At 48.4% G+C, this 23,984-nt stretch overlaps 8 protein-coding genes and 1 non-coding gene across 9 annotated transcripts; 4 read left to right on the top strand and 5 right to left on the bottom strand.

Annotated features, from left to right (window-relative positions):
- Positions 1-209: 209 nt before the first annotated feature.
- EDB82DRAFT_484942 (uncharacterized protein) lies at positions 210-1,669 on the bottom strand. Its single transcript, XM_025731401.2, has one exon. The coding sequence runs from the start codon at positions 1,476-1,478 to the stop codon at positions 498-500; it is 981 nt and encodes a 326-aa protein (XP_025590429.1). The 5' UTR covers positions 1,479-1,669; the 3' UTR covers positions 210-497.
- A 111-nt stretch (positions 1,670-1,780) lies between these two features.
- Positions 1,781-3,742, bottom strand: EDB82DRAFT_484941 (BCS1 N terminal-domain-containing protein). The gene has a single exon (XM_025731402.2). It carries the CDS (start codon positions 3,588-3,590, stop codon positions 2,136-2,138), a length of 1,455 nt encoding a protein of 484 aa, XP_025590430.1. The 5' UTR covers positions 3,591-3,742; the 3' UTR covers positions 1,781-2,135.
- A 963-nt stretch (positions 3,743-4,705) lies between these two features.
- EDB82DRAFT_t12 lies at positions 4,706-4,800 on the bottom strand. Its single transcript has one exon. It is a non-coding gene; the product is annotated as a tRNA-Ile (tRNA).
- Positions 4,801-6,648: 1,848 nt separating this feature from the next.
- Positions 6,649-8,503, top strand: EDB82DRAFT_30222 (uncharacterized protein). The gene is made up of 4 exons (XM_025731403.2): positions 6,649-7,056; positions 7,115-7,225; positions 7,281-8,054; positions 8,109-8,503. The coding sequence occupies exons 1-4, from the start codon at positions 6,949-6,951 to the stop codon at positions 8,196-8,198; spliced, it is 1,083 nt and encodes a 360-aa protein (XP_025590431.1). The 5' UTR covers positions 6,649-6,948; the 3' UTR covers positions 8,199-8,503.
- Positions 8,442-10,382, bottom strand: EDB82DRAFT_30147 (uncharacterized protein). Its single transcript, XM_025731404.2, has 2 exons — positions 10,083-10,382; positions 8,442-9,987 (listed from the first exon to the last, which is right to left on the bottom strand). The coding sequence occupies exons 1-2, from the start codon at positions 10,143-10,145 to the stop codon at positions 8,809-8,811; spliced, it is 1,242 nt and encodes a 413-aa protein (XP_025590432.1). The 5' UTR covers positions 10,146-10,382; the 3' UTR covers positions 8,442-8,808.
- A 1,087-nt stretch (positions 10,383-11,469) lies between these two features.
- Positions 11,470-13,817, bottom strand: EDB82DRAFT_420844 (ankyrin repeat-containing domain protein; the record flags this gene model as incomplete). The annotated part of the gene is made up of 2 exons (XM_025731405.1): positions 11,470-13,339; positions 13,387-13,817. The coding sequence occupies 2 exons, from the start codon at positions 13,815-13,817 to the stop codon at positions 11,470-11,472; spliced, it is 2,301 nt and encodes a 766-aa protein (XP_025590433.1).
- Positions 13,818-15,150: 1,333 nt separating this feature from the next.
- On the top strand, positions 15,151-16,495 carry EDB82DRAFT_484930 (caffeine-induced death protein 2). The gene is made up of 2 exons (XM_025731406.2): positions 15,151-15,476; positions 15,535-16,495. The coding sequence occupies exons 1-2, from the start codon at positions 15,410-15,412 to the stop codon at positions 16,056-16,058; spliced, it is 591 nt and encodes a 196-aa protein (XP_025590434.1). The 5' UTR covers positions 15,151-15,409; the 3' UTR covers positions 16,059-16,495.
- Positions 16,481-19,814, top strand: EDB82DRAFT_570820 (NMDA receptor-regulated protein 1-domain-containing protein). Its single transcript, XM_065609907.1, has 3 exons — positions 16,481-17,805; positions 17,853-18,962; positions 19,021-19,814. The coding sequence occupies exons 1-3, from the start codon at positions 16,902-16,904 to the stop codon at positions 19,458-19,460; spliced, it is 2,454 nt and encodes an 817-aa protein (XP_065465437.1). The 5' UTR covers positions 16,481-16,901; the 3' UTR covers positions 19,461-19,814.
- Positions 19,815-23,867, top strand: EDB82DRAFT_455923 (ATP-NAD kinase-like domain-containing protein; the record flags this gene model as incomplete). Its single annotated transcript, XM_025731408.2, has 6 exons — positions 19,815-19,856; positions 19,915-20,420; positions 20,470-20,520; positions 20,590-21,611; positions 21,660-22,014; positions 22,741-23,867. The coding sequence occupies exons 2-6, from the start codon at positions 20,315-20,317 to the stop codon at positions 23,865-23,867; spliced, it is 2,661 nt and encodes an 886-aa protein (XP_025590436.2). The 5' UTR covers positions 19,815-19,856; positions 19,915-20,314.
- Positions 23,868-23,984: the final 117 nt, after the last annotated feature.

The raw sequence follows: 23,984 nt of genomic DNA, 5'->3' as shown, positions 1-23,984 counted from the left end.
AGCTTGACATACGAAATCGACAAACATTGATTGTATCATATTGGCGCAATATGACGATACCTTATCAAAGACAACGCCAGCATTTAAATATCTAGCATCTAATCATGAACCATGTCCCTTCCATGTCTCATTCATGACCGTTCATATGGCAAGCTTTTCCAAGACACCAACCCGAGTGCTCAGCTGGCCAGCCAGCAGCTGAAGTCAATGGACTGACTATAACACGTAGCGGCAGTCGCCCGTTCATGCAGGTGAGGTCTGGCCCAGATCATCGGTACTGTTTCTGCTCCACATCATAGCATATATATTGGTGGGGCCGATTCAAGATCGTTAATTGAGCTGGAGTATTATTTGCGAAAGCAGATCTCTTGGTAACTCTTTAGACAATAATGAGTACCGCGGCAGCAGAGTGTTCAGCAACAAGATGTGTGTCTCTTTTCCATCTTACTAGGCAATAATACTGAAGTACGGCCCTCTATCACTCCCCGCGTGCAGTCTTACACAGAAACATTATGAAGCACCTCCTCAAATATCTCCAGGTTGCCCTCCCCTTTTTTATCGAACACGGCGAACCATACCTCCTCCCACCAGCCACCTTGAAACTCGGCCTCCTTCAACACCTCCAGCCAGCAGTGAGCTACCTCCTTTGGCGGGTTATAAAACGCACCACATCCCAAAGCACCGAGCACAAGCAATCTATGATTTCGATGTGCCGCAATTCTGAGACAAAGCCTCATTTTGAGCTTGGTGAGCTCCCGATCGGATTGTTCCGCAAAAACAGTCTCGGTAACAGAATCTCCCCGTACATGCTTAACAACTTCGGCGGTAGGGGGTGTGCGCAATGCAGCGATGCTGATAACACTGACAACTGGGAGCTTTGCGGCTGGTACGCTGGGCGTCAGGAGGTTGTTTCCTGAATCTTGGTCTGAACGAATAATGACAACGTCAGGGGTGTAGATACCCATGCGCTGTTTCCAAGGATAGTACCGTCGATGGAGTGAAAGATACAGCGAGCTTCGATAACATAAGGCCTCCTCTTGAGCCCGTGCTCCCTTCAGCCATCCTCCACCAGGACTGACATGGCTAGCCATATTCAGCACGGCAACACGACCTGAGGCAGGTCCCTTGGCGGTGTTGAGAGCAATAGCAGCATTGAAACTGTCATCGTTCACAACTCTGATAGTCGTTTGTCTTGATTGTGTTTTCCGTGGGCAATCGACTGCACTGAGAGGAGGCAAGGTTGTATAAAAATGCCGCTCGGCCTTTCTGGCATCGATATGCGGCAACTGGTCCAAGATACTGGGAAGCACTGTTCGCGTCTCTTGAGCTACGGCTGCCAGCGCTGCGCCCTGTCTAAACGGGTCCTTCTGACTGCTGCGGTATCTAGGTCTCGGGGAGCTACGTTTTGATGATGATCCTTTCGAGAGCCATGCTTCCAGTGTTCCTTGGCGATGCCGTTGGTTCGAGTTGCTCGACATAAAGGGCGACGACTGTTGAAAAATGATGGGCAGTGAATTGTAGTTGCTTTTGACCTTCGACAATAACCTGGTTTCTTTTGTTTTGCAAACACTTTCAATAAACACCTAGGTAGGTAAGGGTTGTAGACGGGTGTAGAGTGTTGAGAAGGTTCAGGTTATGTTGGTTGGTTCATATTTGTAGAAGGATGTGAGCAAGTCAAAATACCAAATTAGGCAACAGTGATTCACAGCTCATGATTTAGTAAGTACCTATCTACCTAGGTACTAAGGTTGATCAAACCACCAAGTTACCTCCCCTGCAACCGGAAATGCTTTTCATAGGACTCTCCCCTAATAATAAGAGTCTTCGGGTTTTTTTCTTCTTTTTTCATTGGGGCTCTAGAAATGTCGAGCAACTTGTGCGACTTATCCTACCTACGTGGGGAGGATGCTAAATGAATCACCGCTGGGATACTGTTTGTCAGGCTTGGGCACAATCACAAGAACGAAATCATGTGTTATCTGATACACAAGTCCTATGTGCTTTGTCATGTTTATACTGCACACCATTAAATCTACTATACAATATTTTCGTTCCAGTTCCAGCACGGGTATAAAAAATGGCTGGTCATATAGTACACAGTAATCATACATACTCAAAATACAAACAGTAAGCAATCAAGCAGGTGTCTTGATCGCTCCCTCTGGGATCTCGTCTGAAGCCTCGAACTTCCTCGGGATGAGGCCCTCGGCCATGTCGATAGCGCCCCGCATGTCGTTCTTATTGAACAAGAACAGGCCTTGAATTGCGGCAGTGCTTGTGTGTCGATTCGATGGTTCTCCATTCGGTCCAACACCAAATAGACCCAACTCTTCCAATCGGTTGAGGAACCGTTCTCGGCCGGAATGATCCTTGTCAATGTCGCCGTAAAATCGATCCCACATCTTTTCAGCCTGGTAACGCGTTGCTTCTCCAATGCGAAGCATCAAGTCCACCCGGCCAGGTCGGATGAGAGCAGGGTCAAGGCGGTCGACATGGTTGGTTGTCAGAAACGCAATGCGCTCTTCACCTGCGGCAACACCGTCGAGAGCATTAAGAAGGCCGGAGAATGTCACAGTCGCGCCATTGTAACCATCAGCATCCCGTTGTCGTCGGTTGACGAATGCTGCGTCGGCATCCTCGAGTAATAGCAAACTCCTCTTGGGCAGTTTCGTGAGGAGATATGCCAATTTGTCATCTGTCATGCCCATCTCACTGAGGTTTATCATGGCCACACTGAAGTCTAGCTCCCCCGCGAGTGCCTGGATGAACGAAGTCTTTCCGCTGCCCGGTGGACCAAATAGCAGATACCCTCTTCGATACGGAATACCTCTATCCACATACCATTGGTGCCGATTCAAAAAGTCTTGCACATCGTTAACGATGTTTTCCTTGACACCATTGTCCAATATCACCGAATCCAATGGACGCTTCTTGCGAGGATCACCGAGCGGCAGCCAATCCATTCCTCGGGCTGAGTATACTATTGTCTTTCCCTCGTTCGCCTTTGCCGCCAATGCGCGTGCCTCCTTGAACACTTCTTCAAAGACGTGTCGGTGCGCCCAAAGAGTCGTCAACTGTACAATCTCGTGCGGTTCGCCCGTATTCATATTCGCTGTGTTGTGCTTCTCACGATTTACGGCAATGTAAACATTGCCGGTCTTGACTATGTGTCGTCCGTAACCGGGCTGGACGAAGAATTGCGCATGCTGAGGTCCGCTAGACCCCGCAGTCCGAGATGCATTTGTCGTAGTGATTGAGACATTATGTATCCGTGTAAGTCGAGAAGCAATGAAGCCCGGTGTTTCGCGAGGTTGCGACAGCCAAGCTAGAATCCATGGGTAGGCTGGATCCTGCTTGCTGATTTCCAGATTGACCAGCAGGCGACGGCGAGCTGCTCCGAGTGCGGATACCGCGCCTTTGCGTGCGAAGGCTGCAACTGCTCCCAAAGATGCAAGACCTATTCCGCCTGCAAAAAGTGGGTTGTCGAACAGTGCGTTGATGTTGAGCCCCGATGCTGCCACTGGAGGTGCCGCCGACTTTTCGGCGTTTGGGAAGCTTTTGAGGGCTTCTTTTAGTGTTTCTTCGTCCATGCTCGGCAGGCAATGGTGCCGAATGAATAGGCAGGTGGTCAAACAGACGATGCCGTATGCTTTCACATTGGCTCCAGCCGGTACAGCTTACGCGGTATCATCAGGTTGAAGGATTGAATAATGTAATGTTCGGGTGTCTCGATGGCGATACGCTGGAGCTAGGGTTTCTGAATGGCCCTCTTTTTTTTTATAACTCTTTATTAGACGTCATGCACGTGAAACATGTCTATTCATGTGCAGAGAACTGCAACAATAAACCAAGTATTATCTCCTCAAGCTGCACTGCCCAAAAAGATTAAGCTATGATCAAGTTGAATCTAGTTTTAAATATAAATAAAATATTGTTATATAAAAACATCGGTATTATGTATCCCGACTGCGACAAATCCGCTTGAGGTTTGAACATGCTATCAACATCTCGTCTGGCTCTATTGGATCAACCGACAATCTGTATGACGAAGCAAGCCGCTTAGGCATGAAGATACCTGGATATAGAAAAATAAAAAGTACAAACCAAATCTATTCATCCATTCGCAGAACCTGCCTTGAAACTGTCTGTATGATTCGTTAACGAATGGTCACTTGATGACGTCTCTAGGGTTATATGGCTTCCCAAACAGATAGGATACAGACTAGCGGGTGGCAGAAAAGGTAGCCTCCTAAGTCTTAGGGTATAAAAATAAGTAGTCTACGAACTATAGCCTAAGGAGCATAAACTGACCTACTAACTTCATCTCGTATGCTTCCAGCGGTTAATTTTTCTAATACCCTAATGACAGAGAAATATCGCCTTAAACATTATTTTAGCGGATATACGATTGTTTGATATTTGCTCAGATAGAGTAACCGAAATGTGAGAACAAGGTTGCTCTAAGAGACTTATCTTTCGTGACGATACTGCGTGAATCAGAGCTATTAGACTTTGTATTTTAGCAGACGATCGATCATGTTTATGTGTTTAACCACAGTTTTGAGCCGTTTCTGCAACACTGTCAATTACACATTCACCTACTACCTACAACTAATGACAAACAAGGATAATCTCACATTATCAAAACAAAAAGGCATGGCGAAAATCAACCAAAAATAAACATTTGATAGGCACTGAGAGACTTTGCTCCCGCCAGGGCTTGAACCTGAGACCTTCGCATTACCGGATACTCGGAATGAAGTATTAGTACGACGCTCTAACCAACTGAGCTACGGAAGCCAATCAAGTGTTATTAGACGAAAGATCTCGCATTAGACTAATCAATTGTGAGAGCTATCGAGAGGCTCTAGAACCTCTTGGACCAGACGGGGTCAAGGGACGAGCCGAAAGCAGTGGTGGAGATTGAGCTTCAGATTACGCTATGCTTCCTTTGTAACCCAATCCAGTCTCGTCGAGGTTCGAGCAATCGACTCAAAGGACTGGAACCGATAAGTTGGGCAGGCTGACAGTGTATCTAGAAATGCGATTGAGTAATTTCCAAAGTTGTTGTAAATTGAAAGACGTATGTAGTGCTCAACGCATTTGACTGACCACGACTCGTATTGGTAAAGAACCCTGGTCGTCAGCCGAGAAAATCCTCACATGTATGCGGTATCTTCAACCAGTATGCAACTATTCGGTATCAGCCGGGTTAACATTCGAAATAAAATAACATTGTCCAAGTTGCTGATCCGAGTTTATCTCGTCGTTGTCATGATGCTGTTGTTCGGTATTAGATGACCGAGACGATGCACAACGGCAACTAAAGACCACAAGAATTATGTTGGAGCTCTACCAATCTAATTGCGATCATGATTTCTCATCTCAAGTAAGGAAAATTGAGTTCAAACTGAATGATCCCAATGGAGAAACACGCTCAACGCAATGCAAGGCAAGGCTTATGTTTGGCAAGAATCATCTAGAAATTGCTTCCGGATGCAACCGCGTCATGCAGCGACCACTCTAATTGGCTTTGCAATCGCGATATTGGGATTGAGAGGTCCGGGCAAGCAGCATCAGCGTAAGCCAGCCCAGAGGTGTCCACAGCCATGGCGGGTTTCCAGCCAACCGTGATGCTCACGATGATTAAGTATGCGGGGAAAATGGGGTCACACGAGAATCATAGTCAATGTTTTGCTAACAACGACAAGCAACAATCCGATGAATGGTCTTCCAATGGCCAGTCCGTCCCGCATGTTTCCGTCTACTACCCCGAAGTGCCGGATGTGGTAGGAAAAGCTCTCGGCACAGAGGGGGAAATCATATAAATCGGCCGCCCCTCCCCCCTTGGTGATATCTTCATTTTCAGATCTTGACAATTCCTCCACTTATCGTCATTGCCGACATCATAGCTGGGCCTCCTATTTAACTGCCAAAAAGTGTGTAAGTCGCATCACTCCCCACTGTTACATACCGAGTCCAATCCCATCCATTGCATTTGCTCTTCAACGGCGCCGCTGTGTTGGCGACCCCACTTTACCGCCGAGGATTTGCTCAACAACGTCAGTAAGCTCTCACTAGCCACCTCGAGTGAGCTTGCTGGGGGAGCGATTTTCTGGACAAAGTCTTGGTCCGACGAGGATGCTCGAACCAGGCTGGTCTATAGCGGAGACAGGGTGGACAACATGATAGAGAGCAGAGTTGTGAGAGGAAGAGAGAGTAGCGCAGAGACCGAGAGAAGGTCAGAGAAGACATAACGGCCGCGGAGCCACCGGAGAGCCACCGGGCAACGGAGCTCCTGGGAACTTGAATCGGGCTGAGGTGTGCGGTGAACGTCCGTTTCTGCATGGGATGATCCCTATCATCTCACTGGATGGTGCGGCGCATCGTTCAACAGTCTCAGCCCATTCAACAGTCCTGGAGGTCCGTGGAATTCTGTATACGGGCCGTGACTCTCAGCTGATTCGTAACGGACGTCGGTTCTCGCCAATTGAGACGCAGAATGCTGCAAGATGAATTAGACGGGCATTCATTGCGAGATGAAGAACTCCGCTGTCTTATCATGTTGTCGGTTTATGCCTCATCGAAATGCCGCTGCTGGATGGTGTAAACAGCTCATGGCCTCAAAACTGATGAGCTCATGTCGACCCGCACAGAGAAACTCTCGGCAAGAGCGCCAGAAGAGCCCCTCCTGTCCTGCCCTGTCTGCCCCTCCAAAATTCTCTGCCCCTACCCAGGTTCTCATCACTACTACGCAACAGCTTGCATGCATTATCGATAAGACCCAAACCAAATTGGATTCAAAACCCCGCTACGCCCCTCCTCTTCGTCATTGCCTGTTTCATTCATAACTAACAACTTTCTTGCTCATTAGACTTTTCCTCTTCTTCTTCATCTTTCTCATATCAACCTACAATTCATCAATCCTAAGCATCAAAAACAGCAATCATGGGTGCCCAAGAAGTCCTCAGCCGCAAGTCCGGTGTCATCGTCGGTGACGATGTCCTCCGTCTCTTCGAGTACGCTCGCGAGCACAAGTTCGCTATTCCTGCCATTGTGAGCCAAGAAACCCGGGACAACACGCGAAACCTATTGCTAAGACCAGATACTATAGAACGTTACCTCATCCTCTACCGTCGTCGCTGCCCTTGAGGCTGCTCGCGATGCTAAGGCTCCCGTCATCCTTCAATTCTCTCAGGGTGGTGCCGCCTACTTCGCTGGCAAGGTATGCCGCCCAACAAAATCTTTTCACTACTAATATCAAACTAACAATCTGAAAGGGTGTCAGCAACGGTGACCAAGCTGCTTCCATTGCCGGCTCTGTCGCCGCTGCCCACTACGTCCGCTCTCTTGCTCCCACATACGGCATCCCCGTTGTCCTTCACACCGACCACTGCGCCAAGAAGCTCCTCCCTTGGCTCGATGGTATGCTCGACGCTGATGAGGCTTACTTCAAGGAGAAGGGCGAGCCCCTCTTCTCCTCTCATATGATTGATCTTTCTGAGGAGCCCGTTGAGTGGAACATTGAGACCACCGCCAAGTACCTCAAGCGCGCTGCCCCCATGAAGCAGTGGCTCGAGATGGAGATTGGTATCACTGGCGGTGAGGAGGACGGTGTCAACAACGAGGATGTTGACAACAACTCTCTCTACACTCAGCCCGAGGACATTCTCAACATCTACAACACCCTCTCTCCCATCTCCCCCTACTTCTCCATCGCCGCTGGCTTTGGCAACGTCCACGGTGTTTACAAGCCTGGCAACGTCAAGCTCCACCCCGAGCTTCTCGGCAAGCACCAGGCTCATGTCAAGGAGGCCCTCAAGTCCGACAACGACAAGCCTGTCTTCTTTGTCTTCCATGGTGGCTCCGGCTCCTCCAAGAAGGAGTACCTCGACGCCATCGGCTACGGTGTTGTCAAGGTTAACGTCGACACTGACATGCAGTTCGCCTACTGCTCTGGTATCCGAGACTACATGGTCAACAAGCGCGAGTACGTCAACACCACCGTCGGCAACCCAGATGGCGAGGACAAGCCCAACAAGAAGTACTTTGACGTAAGTTATCAACGTAACCATGCCTGTATGCTTGTTTGCTAACACTTCGTCTAGCCCCGTGTCTGGGTCCGTGAGGGTGAGAAGACCATGTCTAAGCGTGTTGCTGAGGCTCTCGAGGACTTCAACACCGCCAACCAGCTATAAATGTCCCCGTAGACACTCAATGGCTTTAATGATATCCCAATAGCGCGACAAAATTCATGAAATATCGTTTGGAAAAATAAGGGACCAAATAAATAGGCCCTCCCCTTGGTTCAGATACGACGTTGCAGTTCAGAGTTGCAAGGGACGTTATGAGGTGATGAAAGTAGTAAACTAATGAAAAAAACATGATGAAGTATGAACAAACCCTCTCGCCTATGTGGCGTTTCAAACCACGATGCATTAAAGATGTCGAATGTTAAATGAATAAATATGCTATTGCAATAACCGTGTACAGGTACAAATGCCAAGTAGCCTTTCGTGAAAACGTTTTAGGTGCTGATAAAGAACCGAAGTACATGAAAACCATGTCATTAATCGTCGAGCATACATAAACTGTTGAGTATTATACAAACCAACACCTTCCAGCCTGTCGGTTCTTTACGAATCATCCCTATCTTATATCGGAGAACATGTGCCAGCGCCGTTTATTCTAACCTGTAACAACCTCTTTTGATCCCGCTTTGTTCCTCTCGCTACTCCTGTTCCGCTACGATGTATTATAACCGAGTTCGAGCCACTTGGCATTGCTTAAAGACCTTCTTCGTTGTGACTACCACCCAAGAAGCTCCTTCTCCATCTGAGCAATATCGTCCTGAGTGAGCTGTTTAGCAGCACGAGCATCGGCCTTGGTCTTATCGAATCGCCAGAGGCCACCAGTCTTATCGGCCTCGCCATCGGTAGGCACGCCAACGACCTTGCCGAGTTGCTGAAGGACGGGATCTTGTCCCTCGACAGCCGTGAAATATTGTCGATCCCAAGTACGGCACTCGGAGCGCTCCTTGGTGCGCATGTTGCGCTGGGCATGCTCAATCTTGCCCTTTTCAGCGCCAGTTGTGTCCATGTCACCCTTCTGGATGGCCTCGGCCACACGAGACCAGGCACGACGAGACTCGAGAGGATGCTGCTGATCGACAGGAGCGACGCGGAGCTCAGTCTGAGCGGTGTTAACGGCGTCGTATGTGCTCACAAGTGTAGACTTGGAGTTGGATTTGGCGGGGCCTGAGTAGACCTCGAAAGACTTGTTCCACTGGCCGGTGACGTTGTAGAGAACGTCCTTTTCCTTGCCTGTAGGATAGACACTGGCAACAATGGTGTTCTTTTTGCCAGAAAGCCATCCTTTGCCGCTGTAGTCAATCTTACAAGTGAAGCCACTGGAGCTAGTGATGTGACTCGAGCCATCAAGCTCAACAAAGGGAGCACCGAAAATCAGACCCTCAATGTGCAGGCCAGGAAGGGTGATCAGGTAGGATTCGATCTCACCCGAGGCAAGAGGGACTCGTAGGACGGCATGGCCAATTTGCTTAACGATGATGGTGCTTTTGAAGGTGGCTTTCTGGGCGTTATAACCCTCGAGCTCAACACCAGTTTTGTTGTTGCGAATGCAGTATGCGGTGGCAGGAGGATGGTGGCTGACCTGCTCTGAGACAAGGGTGGTCTCGCCAGCTTCATCGGACCAGGTGCCGAGGAAAAGTTCGCCCAGAAAAGGGTTCAGAGGCTTCTTTTCATTTCCAAACTGCTCACTTCGGCTGGCGTATTGGTGTTTGAGAGTGGAGAGGAACCACTTGAGGACGAGCATAGCACGCTTGGCGGGATCAGACTCGGCAGCAGGAGCGGTCAGGACGGGAGGGTGCGTAGCCCAGTAGGCAGAGAACTCGGTAAGAGACTGAGAAGAGAGGATAAAGGGTGGCGCAGTGAGCGAAGATAGGTCGCCATTGAAGGAGGCAATGGACTATAGAGCACGTCGCAAAGACGAGGGTCAGCTACCGCGATCATCTACGAGTCGCTCAAATCTGGACTAGGTAGAACACGAGGTTAAATATTTACCTTGAGGAAGGCGGTCCAGCTGCTGCTGTTCGCCTGGGCGGAAGCGTTGGCTGCGGACGACATGATTACGATTTTGTGCCGGATATAGAAAAGTTAGGAGGTGGAGTTGTAGTGTTTGCGACAGTAGATTTTGAGAAGCGGTCTCGTGTACTGTATCAGGTAGTAGATACGGTAGTTACAGTAACGAGGGGCCAACTGCGGATTGCGGGGTTGTAGAGTACTAAGGCAGGGGAGACAGCTGGTCAGGACAGTAGTGATAAAACTCCAGTGCTTCACTGTAAGGGTGCTGATAAGGGGTTTGGTCGTTTGTTGCCCCAGGACTAGATAGATTTCGAGGTATAAAGGAAATATATGTAGATGTTTGAAAGGCAACCCCTCAAGAACCGTCTTGTTTGTAGTTTGCTTGGTTTATGCGTGCTTAGTATCAATTTACAGGTGACTAGCCTGCTAAATGAAAAAGGGGGGTTAGATTGTATATCGATGATACACTTAGTAGGCAGGTAACCACGGACAATATGAAGAAAAAGCGCAGAGAAGTTATGAGATGATGAGATATGAAGGATAAACCACCAGAGTCAAGTAAAATAAATTCGATTTATTAGGCGTTACTCTTTTTAGCTCCTTAATCACGAGACTGCATATCTAGAAAGTACCTAGTCTCCTACTTCATTCAACAGAACACGTTGAAAGCGAAGCGACCATAAAGGAAATTGAATACGCCCATCATGGACATTTCTGAGAACACACTCGGACTACCACACCCATCGCTCGAGCCCATTACGTCAACACTGGAACACTGTCATGACGTCTCGTATTCGTAAATCATAGTTAGGCTGAATGGCGAGAGATCTTGCCTTTACTGTTAGGATTGATTAATAAATTAATCTTAAAATCACGTCACCCGAAACCATCCCTCTGCGCTTCTGAAAGTTTTCCTATGCGCCGTTCTGCAAGTATTCTTGCAACTCGGTCTTAGCTACCTACCTTGATGTTCATATCCGTGACTTCGTGACGGGTTGCTTACCTATCTATTATTACCCTGGGTACACAACCATCCCCAGCATCATCGATATTGGCGGTCTTCAGTGCTAGGGTGGAAAGCTTAGGTGTTCTACTACTCTATCTTAGTAGTCTATCCAGCACGAAGTACCACATCAAGGCCCCGGGTTTAAAGAGAATAAGGAATAATTCACATATAAACTACTATTTTAAAAAGACAATCGTAAAAAAAAAAAAAAAAAAAAAAAAAAAAAAACGTTTATGGTATCTTGGTAAATGCAAGCTATATACAGAGCATATATATGGGATATTACAGTTTATCATCCAGTCATTATTCCGCCTACCCATGAAAACAACCTTGTCGCCAAATATTGTCCCGACTAGGTAGTCAGTTGTATCTCCATCCCTCAATTAACTCCGCGATGTTGTCCAAACCTCTTTGCATAGCCATACCAGCCGGCGTTCCTTGCCGATAGCCTCCTGCGCCATCCCTATCTTCCCACACATCCCATACAGCATTTGCATGGTATTGTCTAGCTCCCTTCTCGAGTAACATTCGAACACCACCTATGTGCCCACGAAGAGCCGCATAATGAAGAGCGGTCGCGCCCCGGTCGTTTTGGTGATTTACATTAATTCCCTGCTGTAGTAAGATCTTGAGTGTTGCCAGGTTCGCTGATGCTTCAAAAAGAAGTGTATCGCCATGTGTAGTCAAAGCTTGTGTATTCGCACCCAGTCGAAGTAGAAGCCGAACTGTGGAAACATGACCATGAGATGCCGCAACCGATAAAGGAGTCCGACCAGGGAATATGGTGCTCTCAATAGACGCCCCATATGATACAAGTCGCAGCAAAATCTCGTCTCGAGCGTGTTGGGCGGCCACATGGATCGGAGTCGTCTGCGGCTCGGGGACCAGATATTCCCTGCTACCTCTAGAAAGGAACATAGACGTCATTTGCATCCCAGCTCCTAGCTCTAGGAGGGCAGTAACAAGGTCAACGTCGCCCATCTTGACTGCATGGGAAAGCACACTCATGCCATCCGGCCCCACTCGTTCGATATCGGCACCTAGGTTGATCAAGCGAAGAATACTCTGACTATTGCCGAGTTTGGCAGCTATCAAGAGAGGAGTTTCGCCGTTTCTATCTAAAACGTCGATAGGCGCCTCTGATTCAGCTAGGAGTCGAAGGATATGAGGTTTGTCTTTGTGCGCCGCCATATGCATGGGTGTGTATCCAGACTGTCCATGGGTCTCTGTTGGATCTGCACCATGGGCAATTAGATATCTCACCGTCTCATCATGCCCGGTAGCTGCCGCTGCGAGAAGAGGGGTGTTCCCGTTTCGACTTGGTAAATTTGGATTTGCACCCATATCTAGGAGTGCAGCTGTGATAGGAGTGCAGCGAGTACTGATGGCCATTGTCAGAGGTGTATGCTCACGAAGCTTGCGGTCAACGTTCGCCCCGCGGGATATTAGCACTTGGGTAAACTCTTGGTTGCGCATTGCTATTGTCAGGTGCAGTGCTGTTTTCCCATCGGGCAATCGGACCTCGAGGTCTGCTCCAGCCTGCACCAATTTCGTCGCTGCAGACCAGTGGGCGTGTTGTATTGCGACATGCAGCGGTGTGTGCCCCTCGTAATCGACAAGGTTGATATCTGCGCCGGCATTTATGAGAGTTGGCAGTGTCTCATCCTCGAGAACATCTGAGGCGGCGGAAAAGTGAAGTGCCGATCGTCCGTTATTATCAATTGAATTAATGCGAGCCTTCATGTGAATAACAAGCCTCGCAAACTGTTCTGAAAACCCACATTTGATACTTCTCATCAATGCTGTATCACCGTCAGTTGTAGGCTCGTCAACGTCTGCGCCAGCAACGATCAGAAATGCAGCGATCAACATGTGCTTCTTATTGAAAGCGCGGTGCAGGGGAGACAGCATTGATCCCGCTAGCGTTATGTTGGGGTCTGCACGTTCGAGGAGGATGTTAAATACGGCAGATTCATCCGTCTGTTCGATGGCGTGGTGCAGCTCGTGTGCGACATCTTTGGTTTGTACATAGTTGACCCCAAGAGGTGGTACAAGTGTATCTAAAAGTATTTGTATCTCTGTAGAATCGCTGACTCGAGGCAAAACGATCGACCGTTGATTTGGTGCTGTGAACTTTCGACCGAGGCTTCGGAGGGCTTCGTCTACCTCAATGTCGGGTTCAATAACGCGACGCCTATTCAGATCGCTTTCCCCGAAGCTATAGCTAGCCCTGGCAAATGTTAGAGACATATCGGTGGCTACGGGAAGGCTACTCACCGAGTTGCAGTGTTGAGGAGAGTATGAAGGGATGCTTGGTGAGTGCGCAATCGTCCCAGATACTCCTTCAGAGTCGCTTCGTTCCAGACAATTATGAGTTGTGGTTCGTTAAGATGAATGCCACTGTCTCTGTCTGGTCCTTTTATCCGTTTCAATGCTGCTCTGAGCTCATACACGTCCTTGGAAACAGAATAAACAAATCCGTTATTCGACGCTTGCACGCCTTCTGTGCCACCTTCAATTGTCCGGCTGAGTTCGTGTAACCTGTCAAGCGCATCGGTGATCGCACGACACTCCTTGGCGAGCGCAGCCAAAACGACTGGGCTAGTGTTGAGACAGTTTGAGAAACCCCTGCACTCCTTGGAGAGTTGCTCGCAAATATCGATGAGGTCTTGGAGGTTTGCCTTCTTGATCCGGCTTTTGAGATCCATCCTTGGGGAAGGAAAAAACGTAGGCAATCAATTTTGTTGGAAAAGCCAAAGTTGTGTTAAAGGCTGTACAAGACTGGACTCGCGTAGGAAGGCTTGGGGGTAAATGTACAATTCTGCGGCTGCACGTATGTCACCAAGAACATGCAGCATGACTGGATCCAGCCCGTGCTTTCGCTTTCCCCGTGTCCAAATTCGTCTACAGAAAACGGATGAAGGCTCAAGGCAACGTAACGCAACGCAACGCAACAGGCTGAGGATGGCCCGCGCTCTACATGCTGCGCACCGTCGTCACATATCAAGACCAGGTAATCCACAGATCACAGAACACTCAGATAGAGGGCTTCTGGCCCAAAATCAGACCGTACTGTACATACTGTTAGCCAACAAACTTGGTGGTTCTTAGCGTTGGTTTGTGGTAGATGGGATCCCGGGCGTTGAACTTAGCGTAGCCGGCCAAGGATCAATTATTGTGTCCAGCTGCTTGGGACCCGGAATGGGCGTCGAATAAGTGGCCTGGAGGCTGCGCCGACAGACGGGTCCCAACGGTGGCGTCTGCATCTGCTTTCGCGAGTCGTTTTTTTGTTGCGTCTTTTATCTAAAATGGAAGTTTCGGAGTCTCATGTGAATTCTAGCCTGATAGGGTATTGCGCCCGTTAAACTCAATTACTGACTTTGGGATAAAGAATGCATCTCTGATTGTAGGTGTTGAGATCCTGTCATCTGGTCTTGACCATTACTCAAACCGCTTGACCAGGTATACCCTAGTAGAGCATTGCACCGAGCTCTCAGACGTGAGGCGTTGGTGGAAATAGAGTATCAATGCTTGAATGGTACCTTGGCAGCAGGACGGTATATTCCCATTTTACGTGCCATCCACTGGGGCGGCTGCGAGAGTAGCGTAGCTCCACGAATCGATCGTGGCCATTTGATTCATTGGATAAAAAACATTGGAAGGTTTCTCATGTGCTACGGCGATTCAGGATGCAGACCCTGAAACCGAAAAGCAAAGAAAACCATGCCTCACTTTGAACTTGCCCCTAGGCGTTTTGCTAGACTAGTTTTGCTTTGTTCTTGGCGTGGCTTTTAGGAGTGCGTCTCGTGCTAATTCATCATATTGATGGATTTGATACATGTCGTACGTACACATTTCACTTCGTCTTGTTTAGACAGGCTGAAAAGTCCAGGTTTCTGACTTGCAGTGACTGATCGGGACTACCAGGATCAAGCTGGGGGATCTGTGCAGGGATCAGGGGTCAGCGGAGTCAAGGTTTATCCGTAGTATCTGAGTTCAAATAACCGCATTAGTAGTTTTAGCTTAGCCTTTTCGATGCGTCACAGCAATTAAGACAGAACCAACAATCACTGGTTGACACGGGCACTTATTACTATCGACGGTCAACGGTCAGCAAGACAAGACAAGGCCCTGTTTCAGCTTCCTTACGAGCCACGTTGATTTCAACACGCTAGCAGTTCCAGTATACCAAATTTATTTTTACATATTGGATCCAATACAGCCGCCCACTCTGGCTGGAGTACTCTGGAAGGGCTCGCCGGACACTCAGAAAGAGAAGTCCTTGCGACCAAGTAATATCATGACTCAACCATCAGCACAACCTCGTCTTGCGCCACAATTTTGCTTTTCATATGGGACGTTACGAGGTAAGACAAATTAAAACGTGCAACTGCATAATCTATAGTTGACTGACTCATGGTTGAGACTTTCTACGACTGTCAAGATCATCGATAGATGATTCAATCACCCAGAATCTCAATGCACTGTTAACGCCGTCACGATCCGGATTCGACCCATCTTCTACCTTACAACGTACTTCCCGCCCGGCTTCGAAGCAGATCGACTCTCGGTCATGCTCGGAATTTAAGGAGAAGGTGCTGTTCCCTTCCTGGGAAGCTCGGACTCAGGTCCTGAATTATTGTGCTTTGGTAGCGGCAAGCCCGGACCCCGATGATCCGGACCGTACAATCAGAGAACTTGAAAGAGAGCAAGACCGTGACCGAATTGTAGACGAACGATTGGATCCATATTCTGGTAGATTCTTCCCCCGCGAAGCCCGCACTGAGAGGTTGGCCTCGCTTGTCAGACAAGAACGAGGTATCGAGAGTATCGTGCGACATAGAACATGGGAGGTGGTGCAGCAAAGATGTGGCGGCGACCCTTTCGAAAGGTGGGAAGATAACATCAGCAGATGGAAGAAGGCACAAAATTCGAAACCATCTGTATAACAACGACATGGCATGACTTTGTTCCCTACTTAGGTAGGGAATGAGAGGCGAACTGTATGATTAGGTACTATACGTGCATAACACCATCACCCCTTGTGTTAATAATAATTGAATGACAAATAACCCACTAAACGTGAGTTAGGTATTGCTTCTGTTGGTGATTTAGCATAACCCTTTATATGCTGTTACCCTACTTAGATACTATAGACAAGGTGTATATTACGCCTGGGGATCTCTGCTACTCATATATTGTTTGGAAGTTTAAGATCCGCTTAGTTGGAAAACATTTCAGTTTTTACCTAGATCGCCCTGAAATATAACTATCTATAACCAGTTGACTTACATGTCTTACAAACTTATTATTATTAGCAGCATATGCCACTTTTCTTCTTCTTTTTTGTTTTTTCCAACTCTCATGAGTGATGAGGCATTCGCTGTCATGGATTTGGTATTGGTACTGCCCCGCCAAAATCAACTCATGTAGCCCACTACAGCTCCGAGAAATTACCGGTCAACCGTAGCAATTCCTGTCCACATCGTTTCATAAGGTCGCATGTTACGGCATCTCTAGCTGTGAACTGCACCGATCTGAACTCTCCGGCCAGGGAAGCCACATTTTCGTCCTTTATCAATTGCTTTCCATCTTCTCTCTATTCGAGAAGTATCGTCACCATACCCCGCCAAAGCTTCCTTGTCACCCTCGCCCGCATACCCCTCATCCAGCCCTAGGCAGCTCGAATCGTCGATAGGTAGTAGAGTTGAATAACTCTTACATACAAAGCTTTTACATTCACAGCTACGTACCGAACTGACCGGCGATTGGGATCTTATTGCGACTACACGATGCCGCAACCTCTTGCCTCCAAGGAGGCCTCGCTTTTCCGTTCCGTCATCCGATACTATGAAGACAAACAATACAAGCGTGGAATCAAGTCCGCCGAGCTTATTCTCAAGAAGCATCCCAAACATGGGGACACCACTGCTATGAAGGCTTTGATTTTGAATGCGCAAGGCAAGACAGAAGAGGCTTTCGCTTTGGGGAAAGAAGCTCTGACTATGGACATGAAGTCGCACATCTGCTGGCACGTCTACGGTCTGCTGCACCGGGCAAACAAGAACTTCGAAGAGGCTATCAAGGCATACAAATTTGCTCTCCGACTGGAACCCGACTCAGCACAAATCCAGCGTGATCTGGCCATCCTACAAATTCAATGTCGCGATTACCAGGGCTACATTCAGAGTCGAACTGCTATGCTCCAGGCCCGACCCCAAGCACGCCAAAGCTGGACCGCTTTGGCTATTGCTCACCATCTTTCCGGTAGCCCCGCCGAAGCCGAAAAGGTCATGAACACCTACGAGGAAACACTGAAGACGAGGCCCTCTAAATTCGATAACGAGCATTCGGAAGCAATCATGTACAAAAATTCTTTGATTGCTGAGCAAGGGGATTACGAACGAGCTCTTGAGCATTTGAATACTGCTGCTAAGCAAAACCTCGACCGGCTGGCTGTCATGGAGGCTCGTGCTGAATATCTTCACAAGCTAGGCAGGAAGGAAGAGGCTGCAAAGGCTTACCGCGCTTTACTCGACCGTAACTCGGAGCATCCCATCTACTATGAGAAACTTCTCGAGGTTCTGGAAGTTCCAGAGGACGATGTCAAGACTCGCAAAGCTGTTTATGATGAATATGCTAAGAACTTACCTAGGTGTGATGCTGCACGCCGGCTCCCATTGGATTTTCTTTCCGGTAAGTAATGAATATGCCAATCAGAGGCACATGCTGACTTCAAATAGGTGACGGCTTTAAACAAGCTGCCGAGGCCTATCTGACCTTGATGCTTAACAAAGGAGTTCCATCCACGTTTGCAAACCTCAAGCACCTGTATTCCGACTCTTTCAAGAAGGAGACCCTTCGCGAACTGGCTGAAAATTACCTGAACTCCCAGAACGCGGATTCCGAGAGCAAAGACAAGGGAGAGGCGGCGGCGCTTTACTATCTTGCACAGCACTACAATTACTATCTTAGTCGCGACTTGGCGAAAGCCATGGAGTATGTCGACAAGACAATCGAGAAAGACCCCAAGAGCGTCGATTATGCCATGACCAAAGCCCGAATTATTAAGCACGGCGGTGATCTGCAGGAAGCCTCCAAGGCGATGGACCGAGCCAGGAAGCTTGACCTCAAGGATAGATACATCAACACAAAGGCTGCTAAATACCAGCTTCGCAACGACGAGAACGAAAAGGCTCTCAAGACGGTTGGGCTTTTTACTCGCGCAGAGACTGTGGGTGGCCCTTTAGCCGACCTCTTGGATATGCAGAGTGTTTGGTTCTTGACAGAAGACGGCGAAGCATACGCGCGCCAGGGCAACATTGCACTGGCCCTCAAGAGATTCAAGCAAATTTTCACCATCTTTGAGGTGTGGCAAGAGGATCAGTTTGACTTCCACAGCTTCTCTCTGCGCAAGGGACAGATTCGCGCCTACATCGACATGGTGCGATGGGAAGATCACATCCGCGACCACCCTTTCTTTTCCCGTGCTGCTCTGGATGCAGTTGAGATCTATCTCAAGCTTGCTGATAAGCCTTCAGCAAATGGTGTCAACGGGACTGATGGTGAAGATGCTGAGGATTCTTTGGCCAAAAAGAAGGCTGCCAAAAAGGCAAGGAAGGAGCAGCAGCGCCTTGAGAAGGAGGCGGCCGAGCAACAGGCCAAGCAAGATCCTAATAAGGCCAGCAAGGAGGGCGAGGTAAAGAAACAAGACGATGATCCTTTCGGATTGAAGTTGGCCGAAACTACCGATCCTCTCGGCGATGCCATGAAGTATATCAACCCTCTGCTTCAGTTTAGCCCCAAGAACATCAACGCTCAGTTTGCTGGCTTCGAGGTTTATATGCGCCGCAGTAAGTTTAATATCATCAGAATAACGATCCCGTATCCACTGACATACTGGGCCCGCAGAGAAATACATTCTTGCCCTCCGTTGCCTCACAGCTGCATCGGCACTTGATCCCAAATCACCCCGAGTGCATGAACATACTGTGGCATTTGCTCAGCTGCTGAAGACAGCAACTGATATCGAACCCAAGGTTTTTGAAGTGTTGAAAGCTGAGTTCAACACGGTGGACCCATCTACGGACTTGGTCAAGTTTAACGACGAGTTCTTGACGGTCAACAAGGACAGCCCTAGGCACGTTCTTTCCGCTGTCAAGGTACAGAAGCTACTGGGCCAAGACAAAACCAAGAGCGAGGAAGGTGTTTGTAGCATCTTGGATATCCCTAGTGCCACTTATGAGGATGCCATAGAGGGCCTTGAGGTGCTCAAGAGCTGGAGGAGCTCCCAGGAGTCTTACAAGAAGGCTGCTCAACAGAAGTTCCCTAACGTAACAAGACTAGCATAAGTTGCCAATATTTCATGATACTCAAAAGTTAAGGGGGTTCGACATGCATACGATATGCCTGTTAGTGGAAGATATTGGCTTTGTCAGGACGTATAGAGACGCATGGGACCAGTGGTTATCTTCCTAGGTGCCTTTGATTTAGGTAAGTTCAAAGGGCACATGTGGAGATGGCGATGATGATAGGCAGACTGGCGCACGGAACGGCTCAGAGGATGATGGGACAAGGAGTTTTGGGAACATGCGGAAAAGTCAACGTCAACGTAAAGCATCCTGTAGAATAAACATGCGCTATTAGTCTTGGTCAAATGTACTGTCTAGAACAATAAGGCTTTAAATCCATTACATGTGAGAAGGGAAGGGGGTTGAAGGGGGCGAAGGGTGTCAGATATAGACGTGGTAAGTCTTAGATTCCCTTGGGTGATTGTTGTTACTCAGACTGAATCTATCGCGGCAGTGCTTTTACAACTGTACCCAGGTGTTGACAGTTGGCCCCAGCTGTACATAGGTAAGCTTCAGGGGGCTCGGGCGGGTTACAAGGTACCGAGGTGCTTAAACAATTAATCTCGTATCCACGCCCCGCGGATCGCGAATCCTACACCATCACACCCCAGCTCAGAAGTCAGACGGCTTCCGCGTAAGCCGGTCGATCAAGTTGTAAACAGTCATTCTTTAAACAATTTTAATCTCACTCATTCCTTTATACAGGTTACTACCCTAAGTCGTTCCTTTCCTCCAGTTGTCTTCTTCGAATGTAAGGCTGCGCACCCATCTTCAATATAACGACCAGAGATACCAAACGATTCAAGGCGATTGACAACACCACTCTAACGAGCCTATTAAGCTCCTTCGCTCCGATGGTCACAGAAACCGACCGAAAAATGGAAGATGGCGTTGGAATGCGGCTCTTATTGGAGGGCAAGAAAAGACTGACTATAGGAGCCGATGGATTGGAGTTCAATGGTACGATGGACAGCATTAGCCCAAGATTTTGACTGATCATCATGAACAGGCCCGATTGCCAAGAAAACCGGCCGCTCTTCTTGTGCTCCTCTTACAAGTAGTAAGAATAATGATAATGAGATTGGCTGGTATAGAACGAGTTGCTAACCGCTTATTGTTTACTTTCTAGCTGGATCTTCCAAGGACATTATCCCCTTCTATAATGTGCTATGGGCCGAATGCGCCGACAATCACATCGCGATCGACTATGCTATCCACGCTTCGAAAAAGCTAATCAAACCTGGGAAATGGGAATTTGAACTTGCTGCCGAGGAGGAGGATGACGATGATGAGGGGAACGGCGCAACACCGACCGAGACTTTTGTTAAGACCCTGTTGTCACGCGCATACGGCGATGCGCCGCCTCGTAAACGCGCTTATGTCTTAGTCAACCCGAACTCTGGTCCTGGAAAGGCGATCAAGCAGTGGGAAAGCGAGGTAAAGCCGCTCTTTGATGCAGCCAAAATGCAACTTGACGTCGTCATTCTCAAGCGTGGCGGCGAGGCCGTCAAGCTGGCGCAAAACGCCGACCTGTCTAGGTACGATACCATTATGGCGTGTTCCGGAGATGGCACGCCGCACGAGATTTTCAACGGCCTTGCTAAGCGGCCTGATGCTGTGAAGGCGCTGTCTACGATGGCCGTCAGTCACATCCCTTGCGGCTCAGGCAATGCATTTTCGTGCAACCTGTACGGTTCCCATCGGCCCTCTTTTGCCGCTCTGGCTATCATCAAAGGCATCGTAACCCCGTTGGATCTGGTATCAGTTACATCCGGTAACAACCGCATCATTTCGTTTCTTTCCCAGACGCTGGGTCTCATTGCTGAATGCGATCTTGGCACAGAGAACATGCGATGGATGGGGAGTGCGCGATTTGAAGTGGGTGTTGTGCAACGCATGTACAAGAAAAAATGCTATCCGTTCGATCTGGCGGTCAAGGTTGAGATTGAGGAAAAAGAGGGTGTCAAGGCACACTATAAGCACCATGCGAGCACTGCAAGCCTCGCCCAGTTGGCGAAGAGCACTAAGGCAGAATCTGCAACTGACGGTGCTGGCCTGCCAGAACTGAAGTATGGCACAATCAAAGACGAGCTTCCTGAAGGCTGGGAGTTGATCCCGTACGATAAAGTTGGCACTTTCTATGCTGGTAATGTAAGTAGCCAGATCAGGACTTACACAGGATGGTACTGACAGTTCTAGATGGCATATATGTCACCCGATGCTCCCTTTTTCGCTGCTTCTCTGATCTCCGATGGCTTGATGGATCTCGTCACTATTGATGGCGACCTGCCCTTTCTCACTGCGATCAAGGTTCTTCTTGACGTCGAAGCCGAGCGATTGTTCGACAACCCGCACGCCACATACAAGAAGATCTCGGCATATCGCATCATTCCTCGTGATCAAGATGATGGATACATCAGCATCGATGGCGAGAAGTGTCCATTTGGGCCATTCCAGGCTGAGATCCACCAGGGTCTTGGAAGAGTTATCTCGAAGTCTGGCAAGTATGAGGCCTCAGGGCCAAAGGGGTGGGATAGGGTAACATTGGCTGATCGTATCCACGGCTAAGGCCAGTATTCTTGACCTTTAGATTTGGGAGACGAACCTTTTGGTGATGATAATTAAAGCAGCGGTTGAGGAGAAGAGCTTCTCAGCGACTAATGATACCCACGAGAAGATTCTTTTTTTAAGATGGAAATCCATTAATGGGAGCAGGTTTAATAATTCGGTAATCAATGAAATTCTGTTAAATTATATGCTAGATATCTGATGGCAATACCAACTACTAGTGCACTGCCTAGGCTGCTTCTTGCTTTAAGTGTGTCAACTAAACCAGTGAGCCTCTTACAAGATGTATTATAGGCACTTTCTTATTTGAACAGCATCCCTCATCAAATCAGGGTAAATGGCACTCAAACGCATTCTTCTTGTAAGTGCCCAGGCACCTTCCATGGTAGATGCCTACCTACCTACCTAGGTAGGTACCACTAGGGTTATCATGATAATGGATGTAGGAACCAACAGTGGATTAGTAGGTCGTGGGGTCCGGCTGGAAACAGCTACCCCACCATCGGACCTCTCACAGCAACCTCATTCATTCATTATTAAAGGTTTAACAATACGTAGCCAGGCTACGTGAACTAACGCATCGTAACACACCATTCCTTGTGATATCGCATCAAGGGGCTTCTGTTTTCACATCTCACGATTCTTGGTACTAAACACACTCTAGAAATTCCCACTATGCCCCGTCGAGGCCGAGGTGGCAGGATGCCCTCAGGGCCTTGGGGAAGATTGAAGCCCGTCGAGCAAGACCCGTTGCTAGATATGGGACTTCCCTCTAAAGGAGACGATAGGTATCTGATAATAACACGATCATGCTGGCTTATCAATGGCAGGCTGACTAGGATACCCAGGTTGCTTAACCACAAAACCCAGGAATGGTACTACAACCAAATCATTTCACGCTTCCTTGCATTTTGCACCGAAGCGGGTGATAAGGACTCAATCATACGCAGTTTTGAAGCCCTTGACATAAGAGCAGTCGATTCAACCCCTGCCACGCGGTATACTAAACCTCCACCTGGATATGTACCAACATCAGCAGCAACACCCACGGCTGTAGTGTCATCAAAGACCTCTTCGACATCAGCTGCAGATGCTATAAGAGTTTGCAAGGTTGCTGATTTGTCATCGGACGATCCTGTCGCTTCACTCACATCTTCGCTGGCAGGCCCATTGAAGGCTCTCCGGTCAATCATTCCTTCAAGCGGCCCAACCACTGCTATGCTGGCTGCCATTGAGGATCCTGACAACACAAAATCCTTGCAAGATGTCCTAATGGCACTGAGAAAGCTTCGAGAAGGATTGGTGGCGACCAAGCGAGCTGATCTCTTTTCCATACAAGCCTACATCTTCTCCATTCGCCTGTCTATCCTTGCCAAGCATCCTGAGTCATATCACCCAGCGATTCTGCACCTTCTTCGATACATGGCTGTGTGGACTCCGATGGTCCAAAGCGAAATTGAAGAAATTGCTGGCTACTTCATGCTAGATGCCGCGTGTCGGCGTAGGGACTTGACGGAGGCGTACTTCATCAGGCAAGACTTCAACATCAGAAACACGAAGCTGGATCACATACTTAAAGCACTGGCGCATGACAACTACGTCTCGTGGCAAGCTGTAAAGCAACAAGTCGACCGCCATTGCCTCAAGTTGATGGAGTGGGCAGATGATGACATGAGGCTTCACACTCTGAAATGCTTTGGGAAATCGTATCTTCACGTCGACTTGCCTTACTTGGAATTTTCCGCCGGTCGCAAGTGGAATGAGTTGAAAGAGAAGGACAATGTCGGGTGGGAACTGGAAGACGAGAAGGTCACTATTAAAAGACTAAGAGCGAGATGAGGTTCGTTTGCTAGTGCCGTGGTACCAGAACGAGTTATCAGACAAGAAGTGTTTATTTAGGAGGTTTTGCTTATTGCCCCTTCAAATGTATTGAGGCTGTTGTGCAGCCTTTATGTT

The sequence above is a fragment of the Fusarium venenatum genome, assembly GCF_020744135.1.
Source record: "Fusarium venenatum strain MPI-CAGE-CH-0201 chromosome Unknown EDB82scaffold_1, whole genome shotgun sequence".
Taxonomy (NCBI): Eukaryota; Fungi; Ascomycota; class Sordariomycetes; order Hypocreales; family Nectriaceae; genus Fusarium; species Fusarium venenatum.
The sequence above is the reverse complement of the archived record's forward strand: the minus strand, read 5'-3'. Positions and strand labels throughout refer to the sequence as shown.